This window comes from Ornithorhynchus anatinus, chromosome 1 (genome assembly GCF_004115215.2).
Source record: "Ornithorhynchus anatinus isolate Pmale09 chromosome 1, mOrnAna1.pri.v4, whole genome shotgun sequence".
Lineage (NCBI taxonomy): Eukaryota > Metazoa > Chordata > Mammalia > Monotremata > Ornithorhynchidae > Ornithorhynchus > Ornithorhynchus anatinus.
In genome coordinates, this window is record NC_041728.1 from 183,022,449 (window position 1) to 183,044,976 (window position 22,528).

Sequence of the window (22,528 nt, forward strand, 5' to 3'; positions counted from 1 at the left end):
GCCTCCGCCGGACTCGTTCTCTTCCCCTCTTCGAATCCCTACTTGAAGCTCACCTCCTCCGAGAGGCCTTCCCGGACCGAGCTCCCCTTCTCCCTCTGCTCCCTTTTCCGCCCCCCCTTGACCTCTCCGCAGCTAAACCCTCTTCTCCCCGCTTTCCCTCTCCTCTTCCCCCTCTCCCGTCCCACCCCCTCGGCACCGTATCCGTCCGCTCGACTGTCTATATCTTCATCACCCTATTTATTTTGTTAATGAGATGTACGTCACCCCGATTCTATTTATTTGCTATTGCTTTAATGAGATGTTCTTCCCTCGATTCTATCTATCGCCATCGTTCTTGTCCGTCCGTCTCCCCCGATGAGACCGTGAGCCCGTCAGAGGGCAGGGACCGTCTCTATCCGTTGCCGAACTGCCCATTCCAAGCGCTCAGTCCAGTGCTCTGCACATAGTAAGCGCTCAATAAATACTACTGAACGAATGAATGGGTGGAAAACACTGTTCTAAGTGCTTGGGAGAGTACAATGGGTCCACTTCACTTCTCTGGGCCTCAGTTCCCTCATCTGTAGAATGGGGATGGAGACTGGGAGCCCCACGTGGGACAGGGACTGTGTCTAACCTGATTTGTTTATAATAATAATAGTAATAATGTTGGTATTTGTTAAGCACTTACTATGTGCCAAGCACTGTTCTAAGCGCTGGGGGAGATACAAGGTCCTCAAGTGGTCCCACTTAGGGCTCACGGTCTTCATCCCCATTTTACAGAGGAGGGAACTGAGGCACAGAGAAGTGAAGTGACTTGCCCAAGGTCACACAGCTGACACCCGCCCCAGTGCTCAGTACAGCACCTGGCACATAATAAGCGCCTAACAAATACCATAATTATTATTACAATATATCAAAAAACAGACCCGTTCCCCACCCACACTGAGCATTTGAGAGATTGCTTGTCGAAAAGCGGTTTTTTATAGTGTTCGTTAAGCGCTTACTATATGCCAGGCACTGTTCTAAGTGCTGGGGTAGCAAATAAGGTGTCCCCCGTGGTGCTCCCGGTCTTCATCCCCATTTTCCCGATGAGGGAACTGAGGCCCAGAGAAGGGAAGCGACTCGCCCAAAGTCACACAGCAGACAAGGGGCGGAGCCGGGATTAGAACCCACGACCTTCTGACTCCCAGGCCTGGGCCCTACCCACTGGGCCACGTTGCTTCCCTGAGAGAAGTGATGTGACTTGCCCAGGGTCACACAGCAGACACGTGACACTGTGACTTAGTGGGTAGAGCCCGGGCCTGGGAGTCAGAAGGTCACGGGTTCTAATCCCGGCTCCGCCCCTTGTCAGCTGTGTGACTGTGGGCAGGCCGTTTCACTTCTCTGGGCCTCAGTTCCCTCATCTGGAAAATGGGGATGAAGACTGGGACCCGCCCACCTGGGACAACCTAGTGACCTTGTATCCACCCCAGGGCTTAGAACAGTGCTTGGCACATAGTAAGCGCTTAACAAATACCATAATTACTATTCTCTACGCCTCGGTTACCTCACCGTGAGCCCAGTGTTGGGCAGGGACCGTCTCTATCTGTTGCCGTCTTGTCCATTCCAAGCGCTTAGTACAGTGCTCTGCACATAGTAAGCGCTCAATAAAGACGACCAAATCGAATCTGTAAAAGGGGGATGGAGACTGTGAGCCCCATGCGGGACAGGGTCCGTGTCCACCCCCATTTGCTCGTATTCACCCCGGCCCTTAGTACGGTGCCTGGTACATAGTAAGCGCTTAATAAATACCATGATAATAATAATAATAATGTTGGTATCTGTTAAGCGCTTACTCTGTGCAGAGCACCGTTCTAAGCGCTGGGGGAGATACAGGGTCATCGGGTCGTCCCACGTGAGGCTCACAGTTAATCCCCATTTTACAGATGAGGGAACTGAGGCACAGAGAAGCTAAGTGACTTGCCCACGGTCACACAGCTGCCAAGTGGCAGGTGTGGGATTCGAACCCGTGATCTCTGTCTCCTGAGCCCGGGCTCTTTCCACTGAGCCACGCTGCTTCTCTGATCATACCTCATCTGTCAAATGGGGATAATTATGTTGGTATCTGTTAAGCGCTTCCTATGTGCCGAGCACCGTTCTAAGCGCCGGGGTAGACACAGGGGAATCAGGCTGTCGCACGTGGGGCTCACGGTCTTCATCCCCATTTTACAGATGAGGGAACTGAGGCACAGAGAAGTGACTCGCCCACAGTCACGCAGCTGACAAGTGGATGAAGCCTGTGAGCCTCACGTGGGACAACCCGATGACCGTGTATCTCCCCCCAGCGCTTAGAACGGTGCTCGGCACATAGGAAGCGCTTAACAGACACCAACATTATTATTATTATTATTATCATTCTTTGGCAGGTCAGGATGAGAACCCAGATCCTTCTGACTCCCAGGCCCGGTTCTAACCTCTCGAGCTTCCTAGAGCTCACCTGCTTCCCAACAGCGTCCCTGACAAGGAAGAGACCCTCCCGGCCCCGGTGCGAGGATCTCCCCAAACTTTCTGAACGCTCGGGACGCCAAACGTGCCTCCGGATGGTCTGCGCAAGCGCTTAATACGGTGTTCTGCATACGGTGAGCGCTCAATAAATACAACTGAACGAATGAATGCCGGCCCTGTGGAAGTTCACCCTCGGCCCCACTGATACTAATAATGAAAAGTTCCGGTACTTGTTAAGCGCTTACTAGGGGCCAAGCACTGCTCTAAGCGCTGCGGTAGATACAAGTTCATCACGTTGGACGCTCCCAGTGGATTCACATTCGATCCCCACTTGACAGACGAGGGCAGTGAGGCTCAGAGAAGTGACGTGACTCGCCCAAGGCGACGCAGCGGAGAAGTGGCGGAGCCGGGATTAGAACCCAGGTCCTTCTGACTCGCAGGCCCGGGCTCTACCCACGAGGTCACGCTGCCCAGAGACCTGGTTTTGCTGCCTGACTCCCCCGCTTCGAGACTGTCAGCCCGTCGTGGGCTGGGATCGTCTCTCTTTCTGGCTCAACTGGACTTTCCGATCGCTTAGTACAGCGCTCCGCACACGGTAAGCGCTCAGTAAGTACGAATGAATGATTTTGAATGCATGAATTTCCTCCGCTCCCCCTCCCCATCGCCCCGACTCCCTTCCTCCACTTTACGCCCCTCCCCGCCCCACACCGCTTGTCTATATATAGACCGAACCGAACCCCCCGGGAGTCCTTCCCTTCCCCGCTTCCGGCGGCCCGACCGGGCCGGGCTCTCATTTATTAACGAGCACAACGACGACGACGGTCACGTTTCTCTGGCCGTTTATTCCCCCGGGGCTCCATCCCGCCGTCGATCCCGTCCCGGAAAACCCTCCCCGGCGTAGAGAGACCGCGGAGAGCGACGTTTCGGCTCCGACTCCCGCCATCGCCAGCCGGGACCCTCGGCGGCTCCGGGAAGACCCGTCGGGCCCCAGGAAAGACAACCGTGTGGACTCCCCCTCTCCGGCCCGGCCCCGGAGCGCGCGGCGGATCCCGATCCCGCTCCGGGCAGCTGGCGGACGGTCGGGGGGGGCCGACGCCGGGACGGATCTCGGGCCCGTCGGGCGGCGGTGCGGCCCGCTCCGGGGTCGGAGGTCAGAGGCGGCGACGGCCCCCTCGACGGCAGGCGGGGCAGGAGGGGAAAACCAACGTCCCGTCGAGGGCTTCGGGGAATCCCAAGTTGAGATCCGGGGCCTTTCCCCGGAGAGGTCGCCGGAGGTCGGCTCTTCCCGGGGGTCGGGGTCTCCGTCCGGGGCCGGGCCGAGGGACGGCGTGGGAGACGACCCGGGGACGTCCTCGCCGGTGGCTTCTTCCGGGTCGTGGGTCACTTGGGACGCGTTAGGAGAAGAAAGGATTCAGAGAAACCGACCGTTCCCCTTCTCCCGCTCCCTTCCGCGTCCTCCTCGCGTTCGCTCCCTTTCATTCAGTCACTCGTTCTGTCGCGGCGATTGAGCGCTTACCGCGGGCGGGGCACTGTACTGAGCGCCTGGGAGAGGACCATGTAAATAATAATAATAAATAATGTTGGTATTTAGTAAGCGCTTACTAGGCGCAGAGCACTGTTCTAAGCGCCGGGGGAGATACAGGGTCATGGGGTTGTCCCCCGTGAGGCTCCCGGGCTTCATCCCCGTTTTCCAGATGAGGGAACTGAGGCCCAGAGAAGTGAAGTGACTCGCCCACAGTCACCCAGCTGACGAGTGGCAGAGCCGGGAGTCGAACCCGTGACCTCTGACTCCCAAGCCCGGGCTCTTTCCACTGAGCCACGCTGCTTCTCTAACAACAAACGGACACATTCCCTGCCCGCAGTGACCTCACAGTCTTTATTCCCGCCCCCCTCGGCACTCAGGTCCATTTCCCTCGGTGATTTATTTATATTAATATAATAATAATTATGTTGGTATTTGTTAAGCGCTTACTATGCGCAGAGCACTGTTCTAAGCGCCGGGGGAGATACAGGGTCATCGGGTTGTCCCCCGTGACGCTCGCGGTCTTGATCCCCATTTTACAGATGGGGTCACTGAGGCCCAGAGAAGTGAAGTGACTCGCCCACAGTCACCCAGCTGACGAGTGGCAGAGCCGGGAGTCGAACCCGTGGCCTCTGACTCCCAAGCCCGGGCTCTCTCCCACTGAGTGTCCCCCTCTAAACCGTAAGCTCCTTGTGGGCAGGGTGTGGGTCTACCAGGTCCGTTAGCGCGTCCTCTCCGGAGGGCTTAGCACGGTGCTCTGCGCAGAGGAGGCGCTCAATAAATACCACTGATGGACGGACCGATCGACGGACTGTGTTCGGAGCCGCCGAGGGAGGTCAACCCGGGAAGCTGTCAACCCTGGGAGGCTGCGGGGCCGCTCTGGGGGACGATGGGGGTGGGCGGGGGGGGGGGGGTCTCAGATCCCGGGGCATTATGGGAACGGTGCTGGGGGAGATGCTCAGGACCCAGAGCGTTATGGGAAATGTTCTTGGGGAGGGGATCTCAGCAGCCAAAGCATCGTGGGACCGTTCTTGAGGCGGGAAATCGCACAATCTGGTGCATCATGGGGATATCTTCGGTGGGGAGCATCTTAGCACCCAGGGCGTTACGGGAATAATGACGACGACGGCCTTTGTTAAGCGCTTACTATGTGCCCAGCACTGTTCTGAGCGGTCGGGGGGAATACGGGGTCATCGGGTCGTCCCCCGCGGGGCTCCGGGTCTTCCTCCCCGTTTTCCAGAGGAGGTCACCGAGGCCCAGAGAGGCGAAGCGACTCGCCCGACGTCACCCAGCTGACGTGGCGGAGCCGGGATTAGAACCCATGACCTTTGAATCCCAAGCCCGGCCTCTTTCCACCGAGCCACGCCGCTGGGAGCCCCACTGGGATGACCTGATGACCTCCCAGCGCTTAGAAGAGTGCTTCGCACATAGTAAGCGCTTAACAAATACCGTCATTATCATCATGAGGAGGAGGAGGACGACGACGGGAATGTTTCCGACGGGGAGGAGGGGGCGCGGAAACCTCAGAACGCAGAGCATTATGGGCCTACTTTGGCGGGGCGGGGGCCCAGGTCTCAGAACCCAGAGCATTGTGGGAGTGGTTTCTGCTGAATGGCCTTGGGCGAGTCCTTTCCCTGGGCCTCAGTTGCCTCATCTGGAAAATGGGGAATGAGACGGCGTCAGTGTCGGGTGTTGACGTGTTCCGGTTTTTGTTTCGTTCTGTTAGGTTTCGTTGTCCGTCTCCCCCCTCCTAGACCGTCAGCCCGTCGTCGGGCAGGGACGGTCTCTCTCTGTTGCCAAACTGTCCATTCCGCGCGCTTAGTACAGTGCTCTGCACATAGTAAGCGCTCAATAAATACTACTGAATGGATGACTAATTCTCTTTATTCCCGCCGATGCCCTCGAGGCCCGATGACTCGTTTCGCTGCCCGTCTCCCCCCTTCTAGAGCGTGGGCCCGCTGGGGGCGGGACTGGTCGCTCTTCGGTGCCGAACTGGGCTTCCCAAGCGCTCACTACAGCGCTCCGCACCCAGTCAGCGCTCGGTAAATACGACTGAACGAACGACGGGGCGAGGGGGTCTCTGAGAACACGGACTGTGAGCTCGCTGCGGGCAGGGAATGTCTCTGTCCGTCGTTAAATCGTCCTCTCCCGAGCTTTTAGTCCATAAATTCGTCTGAACGCGTGAATGGACCAACGGGTGGAAGGGTGGGAAGCCCATTCTGGGTTGGAAGAGTCAGAAGCGGCGGGAAGGAGCCTGGCCCGGTGGAAAGAGCCCAGACCCGGGTTCTAATCCTGCCTCTGCCGCTTCCCCGCTGGGCGACTTTGGGCAAGTCGCTTCCCCTCTCTGGGCCTCGGCTTCCTCGCTTAAAAAATGAGAATTCGATCCCTTTTCTCCCTCTTCCCCCTCCAGACTGTGAGCTCGCCGTGGGCAGAGAATCGCGTCTATCCGTTGCCATACCGTATTCTCCCAAACGCTCGGCACACTGCTTTGCACACAGTAAGCGTTCGATACGATTGAATGAATGGTCTGCCCTCTAATAATGATAATCATTATTATGGTACCTGTTAAGCACTCACTCTGTGCCAAGCCCTGTTCTAAGCACTGGGGGAGATACGAGGTCATCAGGTTGGACCCGGTCCCCGTCCCCCGTGGCGCTCACGCTCTGAATCCCCATTTTCCAGATGAGGGAACTGAGGCCCAGAGAAGTGACTCACCCAAGGTCACACAGCAGACACGTGGCGGTGCCGGGATTAGAACCCATGACCTTCTGACTCCCGGACCCCGGCTCTACCCAGTAAGCCACGCTGCCCCGGTGCTTAGCACAATGCCTGGCACATAGTAGGCGCTTAACAGTCGCCCCAACTCCCTCCCTTCGCTCTACCCGCCGCCCCACAGCGCTTGTGCATATATGTACGTATTTACAATTATAAATCTATTTATTTTTATTAATGCCTGTTTCCTTGTTTTAATGAGTCTATATCTATAATTCTATTATTTCTATCGACGCCCGTTTCCTTGTTTCAACATATCTATATCTCTAATCCTACTTATTTCTACCGATGCCTGTTTCCTTGTTTTAATGAGTCCATATCTTTAATTCTATTATTTCTATTAATGCCTGTTTCCTTGTTTCGATGTATCTATATCTATAATTCCATTGATGCCTGTTTTAATGAGTCTATACCTCTAATTCTATTTATTTCTATCGATGCCTGTTTCCTTGTTTTAATGAGTCTATATCTATAATCCCGCTTATTTCTATCGATGCCCGTTTCCTTGTTTTGATGTATCTATAGCTCTAATTCTATTTATTTCTGTCGATGCCTGTTTCCTTGTTTTAATGAGTCTATATCTATAATTCTATTATTCCTACTGATGCCTGTTTCCTCGTTTCGATGTATCTACATCTATAATCCTACTTATTTCTGTTGATGCCTGTTTCCTTGTTTCGATGTATCTATATCTATAATCCTATTTATTTCTATCGATGGCTGTTTCCTTGTTTTAATGAGTCTATATCCATAATTCTATATTAGAATTATATTATATATTAGAATTGTATTAGAATATATTAGAGAAGCATTGGCTCAGTGGAAAGAGCATGGGCTTGGGAGCCAGAGGTCATGGGTTCGAATCCCAGCTCTGCCACTTGTCAGCTGTGTGGCTGTGGGCAAGTCACTTCACTTCTCTGGGCCTCAGTGACCTCATCTGTAAAGTGTAAAATGGGGATGAAGATTGTGAGCCTCACGTGGGACAACCCGATGACCCTGTATCTCCCCCAGCGCTTAGAACAGTGCTCTGCACATAGTAAGCGCTTAACAAATACCAACATTATTAATTCTATTATTCCTATTATTCTCTTATTCCTATAATTCTGTTATTCCTATTCCTATTAGTCCTATTGATGCCTGTTTCCTCGTTTCGATTTATCTCTATTTCTAATGCTATTTATTTCTATCGATGCCCGTTTCCTTGTTTTGATGTATCTATATCTCTAATTCTATTTATTTCTATCGATGCCTGTTGCCTTGTTTTAATGACTCTATATCTATAATTCAATTTATTTCTACTGATGCCTGTTTCCTTGTTTTGACGAGTCTATATTTCTAACTCTATTTATTTCTATCGATGCCCGTTTCCGTTTTTTAATGCCTCTATATCTATAATTCTGTTTATTTCTATCGACGCCTGTCTCCTTGTTTCGATGTATCTATATCTTTCTATTGATTTCTATCGATGCCTGTTTCCTTGTTCTGCTGTCTGTCTCCCCTCTTCTGGACCGTGAGCCCGTTGTTGGGTCGCGATCGTCTCTCTTTCTTGCCCATTTGGCCTTTCCGAGTGCTTAGCACAGGGCTCAGCCCAGAGTAAGCGCTCAATAAATACGACCGAACGACCGAACGAACCGTTGAAAGAAAAACCGACCGACCCGAGAGAGCGGGGCTGCGGGGGGCGGACTTACGGATCACGAGGAGCAGCCGGTCTCATCTTCCGGCTGGGTGTCGTGCAGAGGGATGAGGCTCTGACAGTGCTCGCCGTCTTCGGAGAATCTGAGAATTCATTCATTCAACGGTACTGAGCGCTTACTGGGTGCGGAGAACTGTGCTAAGCGCTTGCAGTGTACTGATAACGGAGGGGGGCTCGCGGACCTCCGGGGACAGTTCGAGCCGCGCGTTTCCCCGGGGGCCAGTGACGGGATGATCGAGGTGGCCCAGCCCCAAACCGCTGACGTCCGCAGCCGTCGTTTATTTCCTTTTCATAACGATGCTTAGTACGGTGCTCTGCACATCGTAAACGCTCAATAAATACTACTGAATGATGATGATACTGACGGATAATGACCATATCTGCTACGCGCTTACTACGTATTAAGCACCGTTCCAAACGGTGGGGTGGACACGAGCCAATCGGGCTGGACGCGGTCCCTGTCCCCCGTGTGGCTCCCGGGCCCCATCCCCATTTTCCAGATGAGGGAACTGAGGCCCAGAGAAGCGAAGGGACTCAGCCAAGGTCACACAGTGGACAGGCGGATTAGAACCCAGGTCCTCTTAATGATAATGATAATAATGATGGCGTCTGTTAAGCGCTTACTATGTGCCAAGCACTGTTCTAAGCGCCGGGGTAGATACGAGGTCATCAGGTATGTGGGGCTACAGTCTTCATCCCCATTTTACAGTAAGCCCGTCACTGGGCAGGGACGGTCTCTACCTGTTGCCGAACCGTCCGTTCCAAGCGCTTAGTGCAGTGCTCTGCACATAGTAAGCGCTCAATAAATACTATTGAATGAATGAATGATAGTCTACGGTGTGCAGGGCGCTGTACTGAGCGCTTGGGAGAGGAAAACAGACTTCGCAGACCCAATCCCTGCCCTCCAGGAGCTTAGACTCTACATAAGGAGAGAAGCAGTGGGGCCCAGTGGGTAGAGGCCGGGCCTGGGAGTCAGAAGGACCTGGGTTCTAATCCCGGGCTCTGCCACTTGTCTGCTGGGTGACCTTGAGCAGGTCACTTGACTTCTCTGGGCCTCAGTTCCCTCATCTGGAAAATGGGGATGGAGACTGGGAGCCCCTCAGGGGACGAGGACCGTGTCCAACCTAATTTAACTTGTATCTCCCCCCAGCGCTTAGAACAGTGCTTGGCACATAGTAAGCGCTTAACAAACACCGTCATTATTATTATTGTTATTATTATTACTACACAGACTGTGTCCGACGCACTCATCGTGTAACGACCCCAGAGCTTAGTAGAGTGCGCGGCACATCCTGGCTCTGCCACTTGTCTGCTGTGTGACCTTGGGCAAGTCATTTCACTTCGCTGGGCCTCAGTTCCCTCCTCTGGAAAATGGGGATGAAGACCGTGAGCCCCATGTGGGCCAACCTGATCACCTTGCATCTCCCCCAGTGCTTAGAACAGTGCTTGGCACCCAGTAAGCCCTTAACAAATTTATTAATTTGTTATTAATTAATGCGCTGAATTTCCGCGATCCCCCCGTCACCTCTGAATCCGGTGCTTCCGACAGATGAAGGCGAAGACCCTTCGGATGCCCACCGTCACCGGATCCCAGTTATTGTAGTGGCACAACAGGGTGACCGTCACGAAGGAGAGGAAAACCGGCACCGACCCTGCCAGGAACAGCCAGGAAAACTGCACCTGGAGAGGGAGAAGGGAAAATCCCATCAGCGGCGCGGAGACGGGGCCTCCGAAAGGCCAGCCTCGTCCGCCCCGTCGCCGCTGGGTGACCTTGGGTGGGTCACTCCATTCGATCGTATTTATCGAGCGCCGACTGGGTGCAGGGCGCTGTACTAAGCGCTTGGAAAGTCCAATTCGGCACCAAAGAGAGTCCATCCCTGCCTACACCGGGCCCACGGTCTAGAAGCGGGGAGACGGACGGCGAGACAAGTCAACGGGCATCAAGAGCGTCGGTAGGAATAAACAGAATTCGAGATACAGACACCGTCTCATTCCCCGTCTTCCAGATGAGGCAACCGAGGCCCGGAGAGAGGACTTGCCCAAGGTCATGCAGCGGACAAGTGGCAGAGCCGGGATTAGAACCCAGAACCTTCCGACTCCCAGGCCCGCGTTCTTTCCGTCGGGCCACAAGAGGAGGGCAGACGGGGTGGCGAGGGAAGAACGGGCGGAGCCGCCGTCCGGGACGATGCCGCCGGCGAGGGCAGCGCGGCCCGGTGGGTAGAGCCCGGGCCTGGGAGTCAGAAGGACCTGGGTTCTAATCCCGGCTCCGCCCCTCGTCCTCTGTGTGGCCTGGGGCCAGTCACTTCGCGTCTCTTAGAGGAGCAGCGCGGCCCCGTGGAAAGAGCCCCGGCCCGGGAGGGGGAAGGATCCACCACTCGCTCGTCGGCTGAGAGACCTCGGGCGGGTCACTCCACTTCACTGTGCCTCGGTTCCCTCATCTGTAAAACGGCGATGAAGACTGGGAGCCCCAGGTGGACCGTGTCCCGAACTTCATTCATTCAGTCGCATCTGGTGAGCGCTTACTGTGTGCGGAGCACTGTACTAAGCGTTGGGGAGAGTCCAATACGTCCTGCCTCTGGCCCGGAACCCCCTCCCTCCTCACGGCCTCCAAACTAACTCTCTTCCAAGCCCCCCCACCCCCCTCCGCTCCTCCTCCCCTCCCCGTCGCCCCGACTCCCTCCCTCCGCTCTACCCCCTCCCCGCCCCGCTCGTCTATATTTGTACGTGTTTATTATTCAATTTATTGTATTAATGATGTGGCTAGATCTCTAATTCTATTTATTTCTATTGATGCTTACTGATGCCTGTCTACTCATTTTGATGCCCGTCTCCCCCCTCCTTGACTGTGAGCCCGGCGTGGGCGGGGATCGTCTCTTCGTTGCCAAATCGTACTTGCCCAACGCTCAGTCCAGTCCTCTGCACACAGTAAGTGCTCCCAAAATGCGACTGAATGAACAATAATAATGATGTTGGCATTTGTGAAGCGCTTACTATGTGCAGAGCACCGTTCTAAGCGCTGGGGGAGACGCAGGGTCATCAGGTTGTCCCCCCGTGAGGCTCCCAGTCTTCATCCCCATTTTCCAGATGAGGTCACTGAGGCCCCGAGAAGCGAAGTGACTTGCTCACAGTCACACGGACAAGTGGCGGAGCCGCAATTCGAACCCACGACCACTCACTAGCTTGGATCGCCCCCGGCACATAGCAAGCGCTTAACAGAGGCCGCGTGGCTTAGCGGAAAGAGCCCAGGCTTGGGAGTCGGGGGTCGTGGGTTCTAATCCCGGCTCCGCCACTTGTCTGCCGTGTGACCTTGGGCAAGCCACTTCCCCAATCCGGGCTTCAGTCACCCCATCTGGAAAACGGGGACGGAGACCGTGAGCCCCACGGGGGACAATTAGACTTTATGTTATAATTAATAAATCCCCCGATTAGACCGTGAGCCCGTCAGAGGGCAGGGACCGTCTCTCTCTGTTACCGATCAGTCCAGTCCAAGCGCTTAGTCCAGTGCTCTGCACATAGTAAGCGCTCAATAAATACTATTGAATGAATGAATGACAACCCGCTGGCCTCGAATACTCCCCCAGTGCTTAGCGCACAGTGAGCACTTCACAAATCCCGTCATTATTCCGGCGCTTCGTAGAGGGCTCTGCAAACAGTAAGGGCTCCATAATAGGACTGAAGGATAATAATAAGAATAATGATAATGTTGGTATTTGTTAAGCGCTTACTATGTGCCGAGCACTGTTCTAAGCGCTGGGGGAGACACAGGGGAATCAGGTCGTCCCCCGTGGGGCTCACGGTCTTCATCCCCATTTTATTCATTCATTCATTCAATAGGATTTATTGAGCGCTTACTATGTGCGGAGCGCTGGACTGAGCGCTCGGAAGGAACAAGTCGGCGACAGACAGAGACGGTCCCCGTCGTCCGACGGGCTCACGGTCTCATCGGGGGAGACGGACGGACGAGAACGACGGCGACAGATAGAGTCGAGGGGAAGAACGTCTCGTAAAAACAACGGCAACAGGTGGCAGTGCTGGGATTCGAACTCATGACCTCTTTCTCCAAAGCCCAGGCTCTTTCCACTGAGCCACGCTGCTGCGTTAGGCGCTTACTATGTGCCCGGCACTGTTCTTCGCCGTTCTGAAGGAGTGGGAAGAGGGAGGGAAAACGGGGGGGGGGGGGGGGGGTGGAAGGGGGGAACCAGGCCGTTCTTTCCTCCCCACCGGCTCCATCCCCCGCCCTTTCGGGAGACGACTTTAAGCGCCGCTCCCTCGCCGGGGGGGCTTCGTCGCCGGGGGGCTTCGTTACCTTTCGGACGCACATGTCGGCGATGACGGACAGGGGGATGGTGAGGCTGATGGCCAGGGTGCCGATCAGCGAGGACGTGAGGAAGCAGCCCCTGAAAAGAACCGAAGCGACAGCCTATTTATTATTTTTATGTGCCTCAGTGGAAAGAGCCCGGGCTTTGGAGTCAGAGGTCACGGGTTCGAATCCCGCCTCGGCCACCTGTCGGCTGCGTGACCGCGGGCGAGGCGCTTCGCTCCTCGGGGCCTCCGTTCCCTCCTCTGGAAAATGAGGATGAAGACCGGGAGCCCCACGTGGGACAAACCGATTCCCCTGTGTCCACCCCGGCGCTTAGAACAGTGCTCGGCACCTAGTAGGCGCTTAACAGACACCAAGGTTATTATTCCCCTACTTATTTGGTTAACGAGCTGTCCGTCCCCTTGATTCCATTTATCGTGATTATGTTATCCGGTTTCGGTCCGTCCGTCTCCCCCGACGAGACCGGGTGCCGGTCCTTGGGCAGGGACGGTCCCTATCTGTCGCCCGACTGTCCGTTCCAAGCGCTCAGTCCAGCGCTCTGCCCGTAGTAAGCGCTCAATAAATACCCCCGAATGAATGAAAGCCGCCGGCATCGCCCGCCGCCCGACGGGGAGCGGGGACCCCCCCCCCCCCGGTGTCTCCCTCCCTCCTCTCCCTTTAAACCCCCAGGTCGGGGGTCCCCGGGGGCACCTACCACAGCCACAGGAACTCGGAGAGGACCGTCCCGACCAGCCCGTTGAGGAAGATGTAGAACCACACCAGCCTACTGGGGAGCTCGAAGGCCTCCCATCCGGCGTAGTGGAAGACGAAGAAACCGGGCCACAGCAGGAGGAGGTTAAACAGTCCGACGAATCCTGCGGGACGCACGCGGCCGGGGTGAGTCCCCGGGCCGCCTCGTCGAAGACTCCTCACCCTGGGCTTCGAGGCCGTCCGTCCCCTCGCCCCCTCCTACCTCTCCTCCCTTGTCTCTTTCCCCCGCCCAGCCCGCCCGCTCCGCTCCTCCGCCGCCCGCCTCCTCGCCGGCCCCCGGTCTCGCCCGTCCCGCCGTCGACCCCCGGGCCGCGTGCTCCCGCGGTCCCGGAAGGCCCTCCCGCCTCGCCTCCGCCGGACTCGTTCTCTTCCCCTCTTCGAATCCCTACTTACAGCTCACCTCCTCCGAGAGGCCTTCCCGGACCGAGCTCCCCTTCTCCCTCTGCTCCCTCTCCCCCCCTTCGCCTCTCCGCAGCTAAACCCTCTTCTCCCCGCTTTCCCTCTCCTCCTCTCCCTTCCCCTCCCCTCAGCACTCTGCTCATTTACCCATATTTTTATCCCCCTATTTATTTTGTGAACGAGGTGTCCATCCCCCCCGTTCTATTCATCGCGATTACGTCGGCTCGTTCTCGTCCGTCCGTCTCCCCCGATCAGACCGTGAGCCCGTCGTCGGGCAGGGATCGTCTCTATCTGTTGCCCGACTGTATATTCCAAGCGCTCGGTGCGGTGTTCCGCACATAGTAAGCGCTCGATCGATACTACCGAATGAACGGACGGAGGCTGTTCACGGAGCGCCCGCGGCGGGCAGGGCGCCGTACCGAGCGCTTGGGAGAGGACAAGGCAACGGAGTGGGTAGACCCGGCCGCCGGAGAAGCGGGGCTTAGGGGAAAGGGGCCGGGCTCGGGAGTCAGAGGTCGCGGGTTCTAATCCCGGCTCCGCCGCTGGTCTGCTGTGTGACCTGGGGCAGGTCACTTCACTTCTCTGGGCCTCCGTGACCTCATCTGGAAAATGGGGTTGAGATTGGGAGCCCCTCGCGGGACGACCTGATGACCTTGGATCCCCTGGGGTTAGAACAGGGCCTGGCACATAGTAAGCGCTTAACAAATACCACTATCATTAGAACCGCTGCCTTCCCGCAAGAAGCTTGCCGAGTCTTCCCACATGAGTGTATCGATCGGCGGGCTCTATGGGGCGCTTACTGTGTGCGGAGCACTGTGGTGAGCGCTTGGGAGAGGACACTGCCACAGAGTGGGTAGACACGTTCCTTTCCCACTTGCCCACATTCCCTGTCAATCAATGGTATTTCTTGAGCGCTTACTGCGTGCAGAGCACTGTACTGAGCGCTTGGGAGAAGGCAATGCCCAAGAGCTGGTGGAGGAGTTCCCTGCCCCCCAATTAGACCGTAAGCCCGTCAAACGGCAGGGACCGTCTCTATCCGTCGCCGACTTGTTCGTTCCGAGCGCTTAGTCCAGTGCTCTGCACATAGTAAGCGCTCGATAAATACTACTGAATGAATGAATGAATGCCCACAGGGGCCGAAAGAGGCGAGCGGAAGGGTCAAAGCCCCCGTTTCCTCAGCTCCCCCTCCCCTCTGCGTCACCCCGACTCGCTCCCCCCGCTCTAGAGAAGCAGCGCGGCTCAGCGGCGAGAGCCCGGGCTTGGCAGTCGGAGGTCATGGGTTCTAATCCCGCCTCCGCCGCTGGTCGGCTGTGTGGCTCTGGGCAAGCCGCTTCACTTCTCTGGGCCTCGGTTTCCTCATCTGGAAAATGGGGATGAAGACCGGGAGCCCCACGGGGGACGACCTGATTGCTCTGTATCGACCCCAATGCTTAGAACAGTGCTCGGCACGTAGTAAGTGCTTAACGAATACCATCGTTATTATTATTATTATTCATAATAATTCGGGCTCCTCCACTTGTCAGCTGTGTGACTCTGGGCAGGCCTCTTCACTTTTCTGTGACCCAGTTCCTTCATCTGGAAAATGGGGATGAAGACTGTGAGCCCCGGGGGGGGGGGGGGACCACCTGATGACCCCGTATCTCCCCCAGGGCTTAGAACGGTGCTCGGCACCTAGTAGGCGCTTAACAGATACCAACATTATTACTATTATTTCTTACCGAAGAACATGGCGATGTCCAGCCTGTCTTCGCGCTCCACCTTCCTCTTAATCATGACGATGTAGACGGCGTAGAGGGCCGCCCCGGCCAGGGACCACGCCGACCCTGCGGACGGGACGGCGGGGTCGCCCGGTCCGGCCCCGCCCGGCCCCCGGCCCCCGCCCGGCCCCCGGCCCCCGGCCCCGGCCCGCGACGTACCGAGGGCGTCCTTTTTCGGCGAGGAGTCCGGGCCGGCCAGGTCGACCAGGACGACGCCGCCGATGCTGCGGGACCAAGAGGCGCGGTCACGCGGGCGGGCGGGGAAGTAGGCAGGCCATCGGTCGGGAAGTCAGTGGGTCAGGCGGGCAGGCGGGGAGTCAGTCGGTCGGTCAGTCAGAGGGCAGGGAGGCAGACAGTCGGTCAATCCGGCAGGCTGGGAGGCAGGGAGGCAGACGGTCAATCACTCGGGTGGTCAGTCGGGCAGGCAAGGAGGCAGGCAGGGAGGCGGGGAGGTAGACGGTCAGTCAGTCAGGAAGTCAGTCGGGCAGGCAGGGAGGCAGTCGGTCGCTCAATCAGGCAGGCAGGGAGGCGGTCAGTCAGGTAGAGGCGGGAGGTAGTCAGTCAGGGAGGCAGGCAGTCGGTCAGTCAGTCAGGAAGTCAGTCGGTCGGGCAGGCAGGGAGACAGGCGGGCAGGGAGGCAGTCAGTCGGTCGGTCGGTCAGGCAGGCAGGCAGGCAGGGAAGCAGTCAGTCAGGTAGAGGCAGGAGGTAGACAGTCAGACAGTCAGTCGGTCAGGCAGGGAGGCAGGTAGGGAGGTAGACAGTCAATCAGGCAGGAAGGTAATCGGTCGGTCGGTCGGTCGGTCGGTCAGGCAGGCAGGGAGGGAGGGAGGCAGTCAGGGAGGCAGACAGGCAGTCAATCAGTCAGGCAGGCAAGCAGGCGGTCGGTCGGTCAGTCAGTCAGTCGGTCAGGGAAGCAGTCAGTCAGTCAGTCAGTCGGTCAGGCAGGGAGGCAGCCAGTCGGTCAGTCGGGCAGGTGGGGAGGAAGACAGTCAATCAATCAGGCAGGAAGGTAATCAGCCGGTCGGTCGGTCGGTCAGGCAGGCAGGGAGGGAGGCAGCCAGGGAGGCACGCAGGCAGTCAATCAGTCAGGCGGGCAGGCGGGGAGGCCGTCGGCCGGTCAGTCAGCCAGCCGTGCGGGAAAGCAGTCAGTCAGGTAGAGGCAGGAGGTAGATAGACAGTCAGGGAGGCAGTCAGTCGGTCAGTCAATCAGGCAGGCAGGCGGGGAGGCGGTCAGTCGGTCGGTCAGGCGGTCGGTCAGGCGGCCGGTCAGGGAGGCAGACAGGCAGTCAATCAGGCAGGCAGGGAGGCGGTCGGTCGGTCGGTCGGTCGGTCAAGCGGTCGGTCGATCAGACGGGGAGGCGGTCGCGCAGGCAGGCAGAGGGTCCATCTCATCATCTCGCGTCCGCGTCGGTGCTCGGCACAGTGCTCGCCACAGAGTGAGCGCTTAACGGAGACACTCCCCCTCTAGCTTGTAAGCTGGTGGTGGGCGGGGAATGTAACCGTGCTACTGTTCCATTATCCTCTCCCGAGCGCTCGGGAGGGGACAGCGTCAGCGAGCGGGTAGACGCGCTCCCTGTCCACGAGGAGCTGAGTCTTGGGGGCCCGAGGTGTCGGATCGACCGATCCATCAATCGACGGCATCTATTGAGCGCTCGCCGTTCGCGGAGCGCTGTGCCCGGCGCTCGGGAGAGTCCAATACGGCACAATTGGCGGACACGGTCCCTTTCCACAACAGAAGCAGCGCGGCCCAGCGGGTAGAGCCCGGGCCCGGGAGTCCGAAGGACCTGGGTTCTAATCCCGGCTCCGCCGCTTCTCCGCTGGGGGACCCGGGGTGGGTCCCTTCACTCCTCTGGGCCTCGGTTCCCCCCTCTGTAAAACGGGGATGAAGACGGGGAGCCCCCCCCCGCGGGACCGGGACTTCGTCCAACCTGAGCTTCTATCTGTTAGAGAAGCAGCGTGGCTCAGTGGAAAGAGCCCGGGCTTGGGAGTCAGAGGTCACGGGTTCGAATCCCGGCTCCGCCACTCGGCAGCTGTGGGACTGTGGGCGAGTCACTTCACTTCTCTGGGCCTCAGTGACCTCATCTGGAAAATGGGGATGAAGACCGGGAGCCTCACGAGGGACAACCCGATGACCCTGTATCTCCCCCAGCGCTTAGAACGGTGCTGGCCACAAAGTAAGCGCTTAACAAATACCAGCATTATTATTATTATTTACTACAGTGACTGGTACATAGTAAGCGCTTAACAAATAGTACTAAAATACAAAGAACAAACGAAAAAATGAGCTTGCAGTCTAGACAGGGAGAAGACCAGGTTTGTTCTTGAGTCAAATCCTCCTCTCCGCACCCGATTCTCCCTCCCTTCTGCATCCCCTTATGCACTAGACACCTCGGCCTCTAAGCCCCACGTGGGACACCTGATTAGCTTATCTGCCCCGGGGCTTTGACCAGTGTAAGCCCTTAAATACCATCATCATCATGGGCTTGGGAGTCAGAGGTCACGGGTTCTAATCCCGGCCCCGCCCCTTGTCCGCTGGGTGACTTTGGACAAGTCACCTCACTTCTCTGGGCCTCAGTCCCCTCATCCGTCAAATGGGGGTGAAGCCTGGGAGCCCCACGTGGGACAAGCGGATGACCCCGTATCTACAGCGTGGCTCAGTGGAAAGAGCCCAGGCTTGGGAGTCAGAGGTCACGGGTTCGAATCCCGGCTCCGCCACTTGGCAGCTGTGGGACTGGTGGCGAGTCACTTCGCTTCTCTGGGCCTCAGTGACCACATCTGAAAATGGGGATTAACTGTGAGCCTCCCGTGGGGCGACCTGATGGCCCTGTATCTATCCCAGCGCTTAGAACGGTGCTCACCACATAGTAAGCGCTTAACAAATACCAACGTTATTATTATCACCCCAGCGCCTAGAACAGTGCTTGGCACATAGTTAGTATTATTATATGCACACAGTAGACAGTCACTCTTTGAGGGGAGGGATCGTTGTGTAGACCGTGAGCCCGCTGTTGGGCAGGGATCGTCTCTATCGGTCGCCGAATTGTTCTTTCCAAACGCTTAGTACTGTGCTCTGCACACAGTAAGCGCTCAATCCACAGATTGAATAAACTGGATAATAATGATGACGGTATTTGTTAAGCGCTTACTATGTGCCAGGCACTGTTCTAAGCACTGGCGGGGATACAAGGTGATCAGGTTGTCCCACGTGGGGCTCACGGTCTTCATCCCCATTTTCCAGATGAGGTGAGCGAAGCCCCAGTGAAGTGACTCGCCCAAAGTCACCCAGTACAGAGGCGGCGGAGCCGGGATTAGAACCCACGCCCTCTGACTCCCAAGCCCGGCCTCTTTCCCGAGCCCCGCTGCGAACGGACGCTGACTCCACCCTCTTCTCCAAAGCGCTCAGTACAGTGCTCAGCCCCTAGATCCTTGAGGGTGGGGATCATTCATTCATCCAGTCACTGTACCGAGCGCTCCGAAAGTACAATTCAGCCCCAGAGAGAGACAGTCCCCGCCCACACGGGGCTCCTAACGCTACCATATAGGGAGGAACAGCGTGGCTCAGTGGAAAGGGCACGGGATTGGGAGTCAGAGGTCATGGGTTCGAATCCCAGCTCTGCCACTTGTCAGCTATGTGACTGTGGGCAAGTCACTTCACTTCTCTCTGCCTCAGTTCCCTCATCTGTCAAATGGGGACGAAGACTGGGAGCCTCACGTGGGACGACCCGATGACCCTGTGTCTCCCCCGGCGCTTAGAACGGCGCTCCGCACATAGTAAGCGCTCAATAAATTCCAACACTGTTATTACTGAACTCTCCCGGGCGCTCAGCACAGTGCCGAGAGTAGCCGCCGGTGGGCCGAACCGCGTCTGCCAACGCCGGGGCGTCCTTGTCTCCCAGGCGCTCGGCACGTCCCGCGGCGGGCGCCCACGCCATCCCCCCCGGCCCCGCCGGCCGGTCCGTACCTTAAGAGGACGGCGAGCAGTTTGGAGAGCGTGAACCTGTCTCCGGCGTTGCTGGGGAAGATCGCGGCCAGGAGGAGGGTAAAGAGGCCTGCCGGGCACATAAAATAAAATCATTAATTTAATAAAATAAATAGATTCATAAATCTGAAGAAATATAGACAAGCGGTGCGGGGCGGGGAGGGGGGTAGAGCGGAGGGAGGGAGTCGGGGCGACGGGGAGGGGAGGACGAGCGGAGGGAAAGGGGGGCTCGGTCCGGGAAGGCCTCCCGGAGGAGGGGACCTCTCGGGAGGGCTTTGAAAGGGGGCAGTGAATTAGTAATAATAATAATAATAATAATAATGTCGGTATTTGTTAAGCGCTTACTATGTGCAGAGCACCGTTCTAAGCGCTGGGGGAGATACGGGGTCATCGGGTCGTCCCCCGTGAGGCTCCCGGTCTTCATCCCCATTTTCCAGATGAGGGAACCGAGGCCCAGAGAAGTGAAGTGACTCGCCCACGGTCACACAGCTGACAAGTGGCCGAGCCGGGAGTCGAACCCAGGACCTCTGACTCCCAAGCCCGGGCTCTTGCCACTGAGCCGCGCTGCTTCCCCAATTAGTAGACAGGATCCTCGAGGAGTCAACCGTCTCCTATGTGCAGGGCACTGTGCTGAGCGCTTGGGAGAGGACCATCCACTTGGCAGATAAGAGCCCTGCCCTTAGAAGCAGCGTGGCTCAGTGGCAAGAGCCCGGGCTTGGGAGTCAGAGGTCATGAGTTCGAATCCCGGCTCTGCCACTTGTCAGCTGGGCGACTGTGGGCGAGTCACTTCACGTCTCTGGGCCTCAGTGACCTCATCTGTAAAATGGGGATGAAGACCGTGAGCCTCACGGGGGCCAACCCGATGACCCTGTATCTCCCCCAGCGCTTAGAACGGTGCTCGGCACAGAGTAAGCGCTTAACAAATACCAATATTATTATTATTATTATCATTAATCCCGACCCTGCCGCTTGTCTGCTGTGTGACCTTGGACAACTCACTTCCCTTCTCTGGGCCTCAGTGACCTCATCTGGAAAATGGGGATGAAGACTGGGAGCCCCACGTGGGATGCAGACGGAGCCCCCCTTTCCCTCCGCTCCTCCTCCCCTCCCCGTCGCCCCGACTCCCTCCCTCTGCTCTCCCCCCTTCCCCCCACACTACCACTTGTCTATATTTGTACAGGTTTATTATTCTACTTATTTGATTAATGATGTGTCTATATCTACCATTCTATTTATCTATTTTGATGCTATCGATGCCCGTCTACTTGTTTCGTTTCGTTGTCTGTCTCCCCCCTTCTGGACTGTGAGCCCGTTGTTGGGCAGGGATCGTCTCCATTAGAGAAGCAGCGCGGCTCAGTGGCAAGAGCCCGGGCTTGGGAGTCAGAGGTCGTGGGTTCGACTCCCGGCTCCGCCACCTGTCAGCCGTGTGACTTTGGGCGAGTCACTTCACTTCTCCGGGCCTCAGTTCCCTCATCTGGAAAATGGGGATGAGGACCGGGAGCCCCACGGGGGACGACCTGATGATCTTGCACCTTCCCCAGTGCTGCGAACAGAGCTCGGCACATAGTAAGCGCTTAACAAATACCATCGTTATTATTATTATTCGTTCCCGAATTGTACTTTCCAAGAGCTTAGTCCGGTGCTCTGCACACGGTAAGCGCCCGATAGATACGACTGAATGAATGAGAGAACGAATGACGGGGATCGTGTCCAACCCAATTAGCGTGCACCCACTCCCGCGTTTACTACAGTGCCTGGCCCGTAGTAAGCACTTAAATATTAATCCTGCGCTGCCCCAGGTGCTCGGGGCAACGCGGTGCACGTAGAAAGTGCTCAAAAAATAGTAGTGACTGATTGACCGGTCCATTCCTTTGACGCCCTAGGAAAGACGCCCAACAGGTGGAACTCGGGAAGCATCAGGGCGAGGTGTTTCGTCGACTAGACCGTAAGCCCGTCAAAGGGCGGGGACCGTCTCTATCTGTGACCGATTTGTCCATTCCAAGCGCTGAGTCCAGTGCTCTGCACCTAGTAAGCGCTCGATAAATACTATTGAATGAATGAATGAATGAATGAATGGACACCCACTGAAATTCCATCCCCCGCCCCGGGAATCGCTGACCGGAAGTCAACCCGTTCCCCCGTTCCCCAGGGGAATCGCTTACGGGAAGTAATCTCGTCCCCACGGGGGAATCGCTTACCAGAAGTCATCCCGTCCCGCCGGGGGAATCGCTTACCGGAACTAATCCTTTCCCCCTTCCCTCTGCTCCTCTCCCTTCTCCCGCCCTCAGCACTCTGCTCATTTGTCTATATTTTCATTCCCCTATTTGTTTGTTAACGAGATGTCCAACCCCTTCGTTCTATTTATCGTGATAATGTTGTCTCGTTTTCGTCCGTCCGTCTCCCCCGATTAGACCGTGAGCCCGTCGTTGGGCAGGGATGGTCCCTATCTGTTGCCGAATTGTCCATTCCAAGCGCTTAGTCCAGTGCTCTGCACATAGTAAGCGCTCGATAAATATTTTTGAATGAATGAAGTAATCCCGTTCCCTGGGGGGAATCGCTTACGGGAAGTCATCCCGTCCCCTGGGCAGAAGCGCTTATCAGAAGTCCTCCCGTCCCCCGGGGAAATCGCTTACCAAAGGTCTTTCGGTCTCCCCGGGGGGGGGGAATCGCTTACGGGAAGTCATCCCGTCCCCCCCGGGGGAATCCCTTACCTGAAATAATCCCGTTCCCCGGGGCGATCGCTACGGGAAGTCATCCCGTCCCCCCCGGGGGGAATCCCTTACCTGAAATAATCCCGTTCCCCGGGGGAATCGCTTACGGGAAGTCATCCCGTCCCCCCGGGGGAATGGTTTACCGGAAGTCATCCCGTCT

The 22,528-nt window shown here is 56.8% G+C and overlaps 1 protein-coding gene across 7 annotated transcripts in view; it reads right to left on the minus strand.

The window, feature by feature from the left end:
* Nucleotides 1-3,285: 3,285 nt before the first annotated feature.
* Nucleotides 3,286-22,528, minus strand: part of SLC35F5 (solute carrier family 35 member F5) — a 42,055-nt gene continuing 22,812 nt past the window's right edge. For 5 of the 7 annotated variants that reach the window (XM_029072912.2, XM_029072907.1, XM_029072902.1 and 2 more), the window contains 8 exons: nt 19,640-19,727; nt 15,837-15,901; nt 15,639-15,743; nt 13,466-13,625; nt 12,757-12,847; nt 9,976-10,130; nt 8,446-8,533; nt 3,286-3,846 (listed from right to left, as the gene is read on the minus strand). In XM_029072912.2, the coding sequence (XP_028928745.1) occupies nt 8,449-8,533; nt 9,976-10,130; nt 12,757-12,847; nt 13,466-13,625; nt 15,639-15,743; nt 15,837-15,901; nt 19,640-19,727 (749 nt within the window). In that variant the 3' untranslated portion in view covers nt 3,286-3,846; nt 8,446-8,448. The other 2 variants (XM_029072881.1, XM_029072896.2) reach the window with 2 other exon arrangements.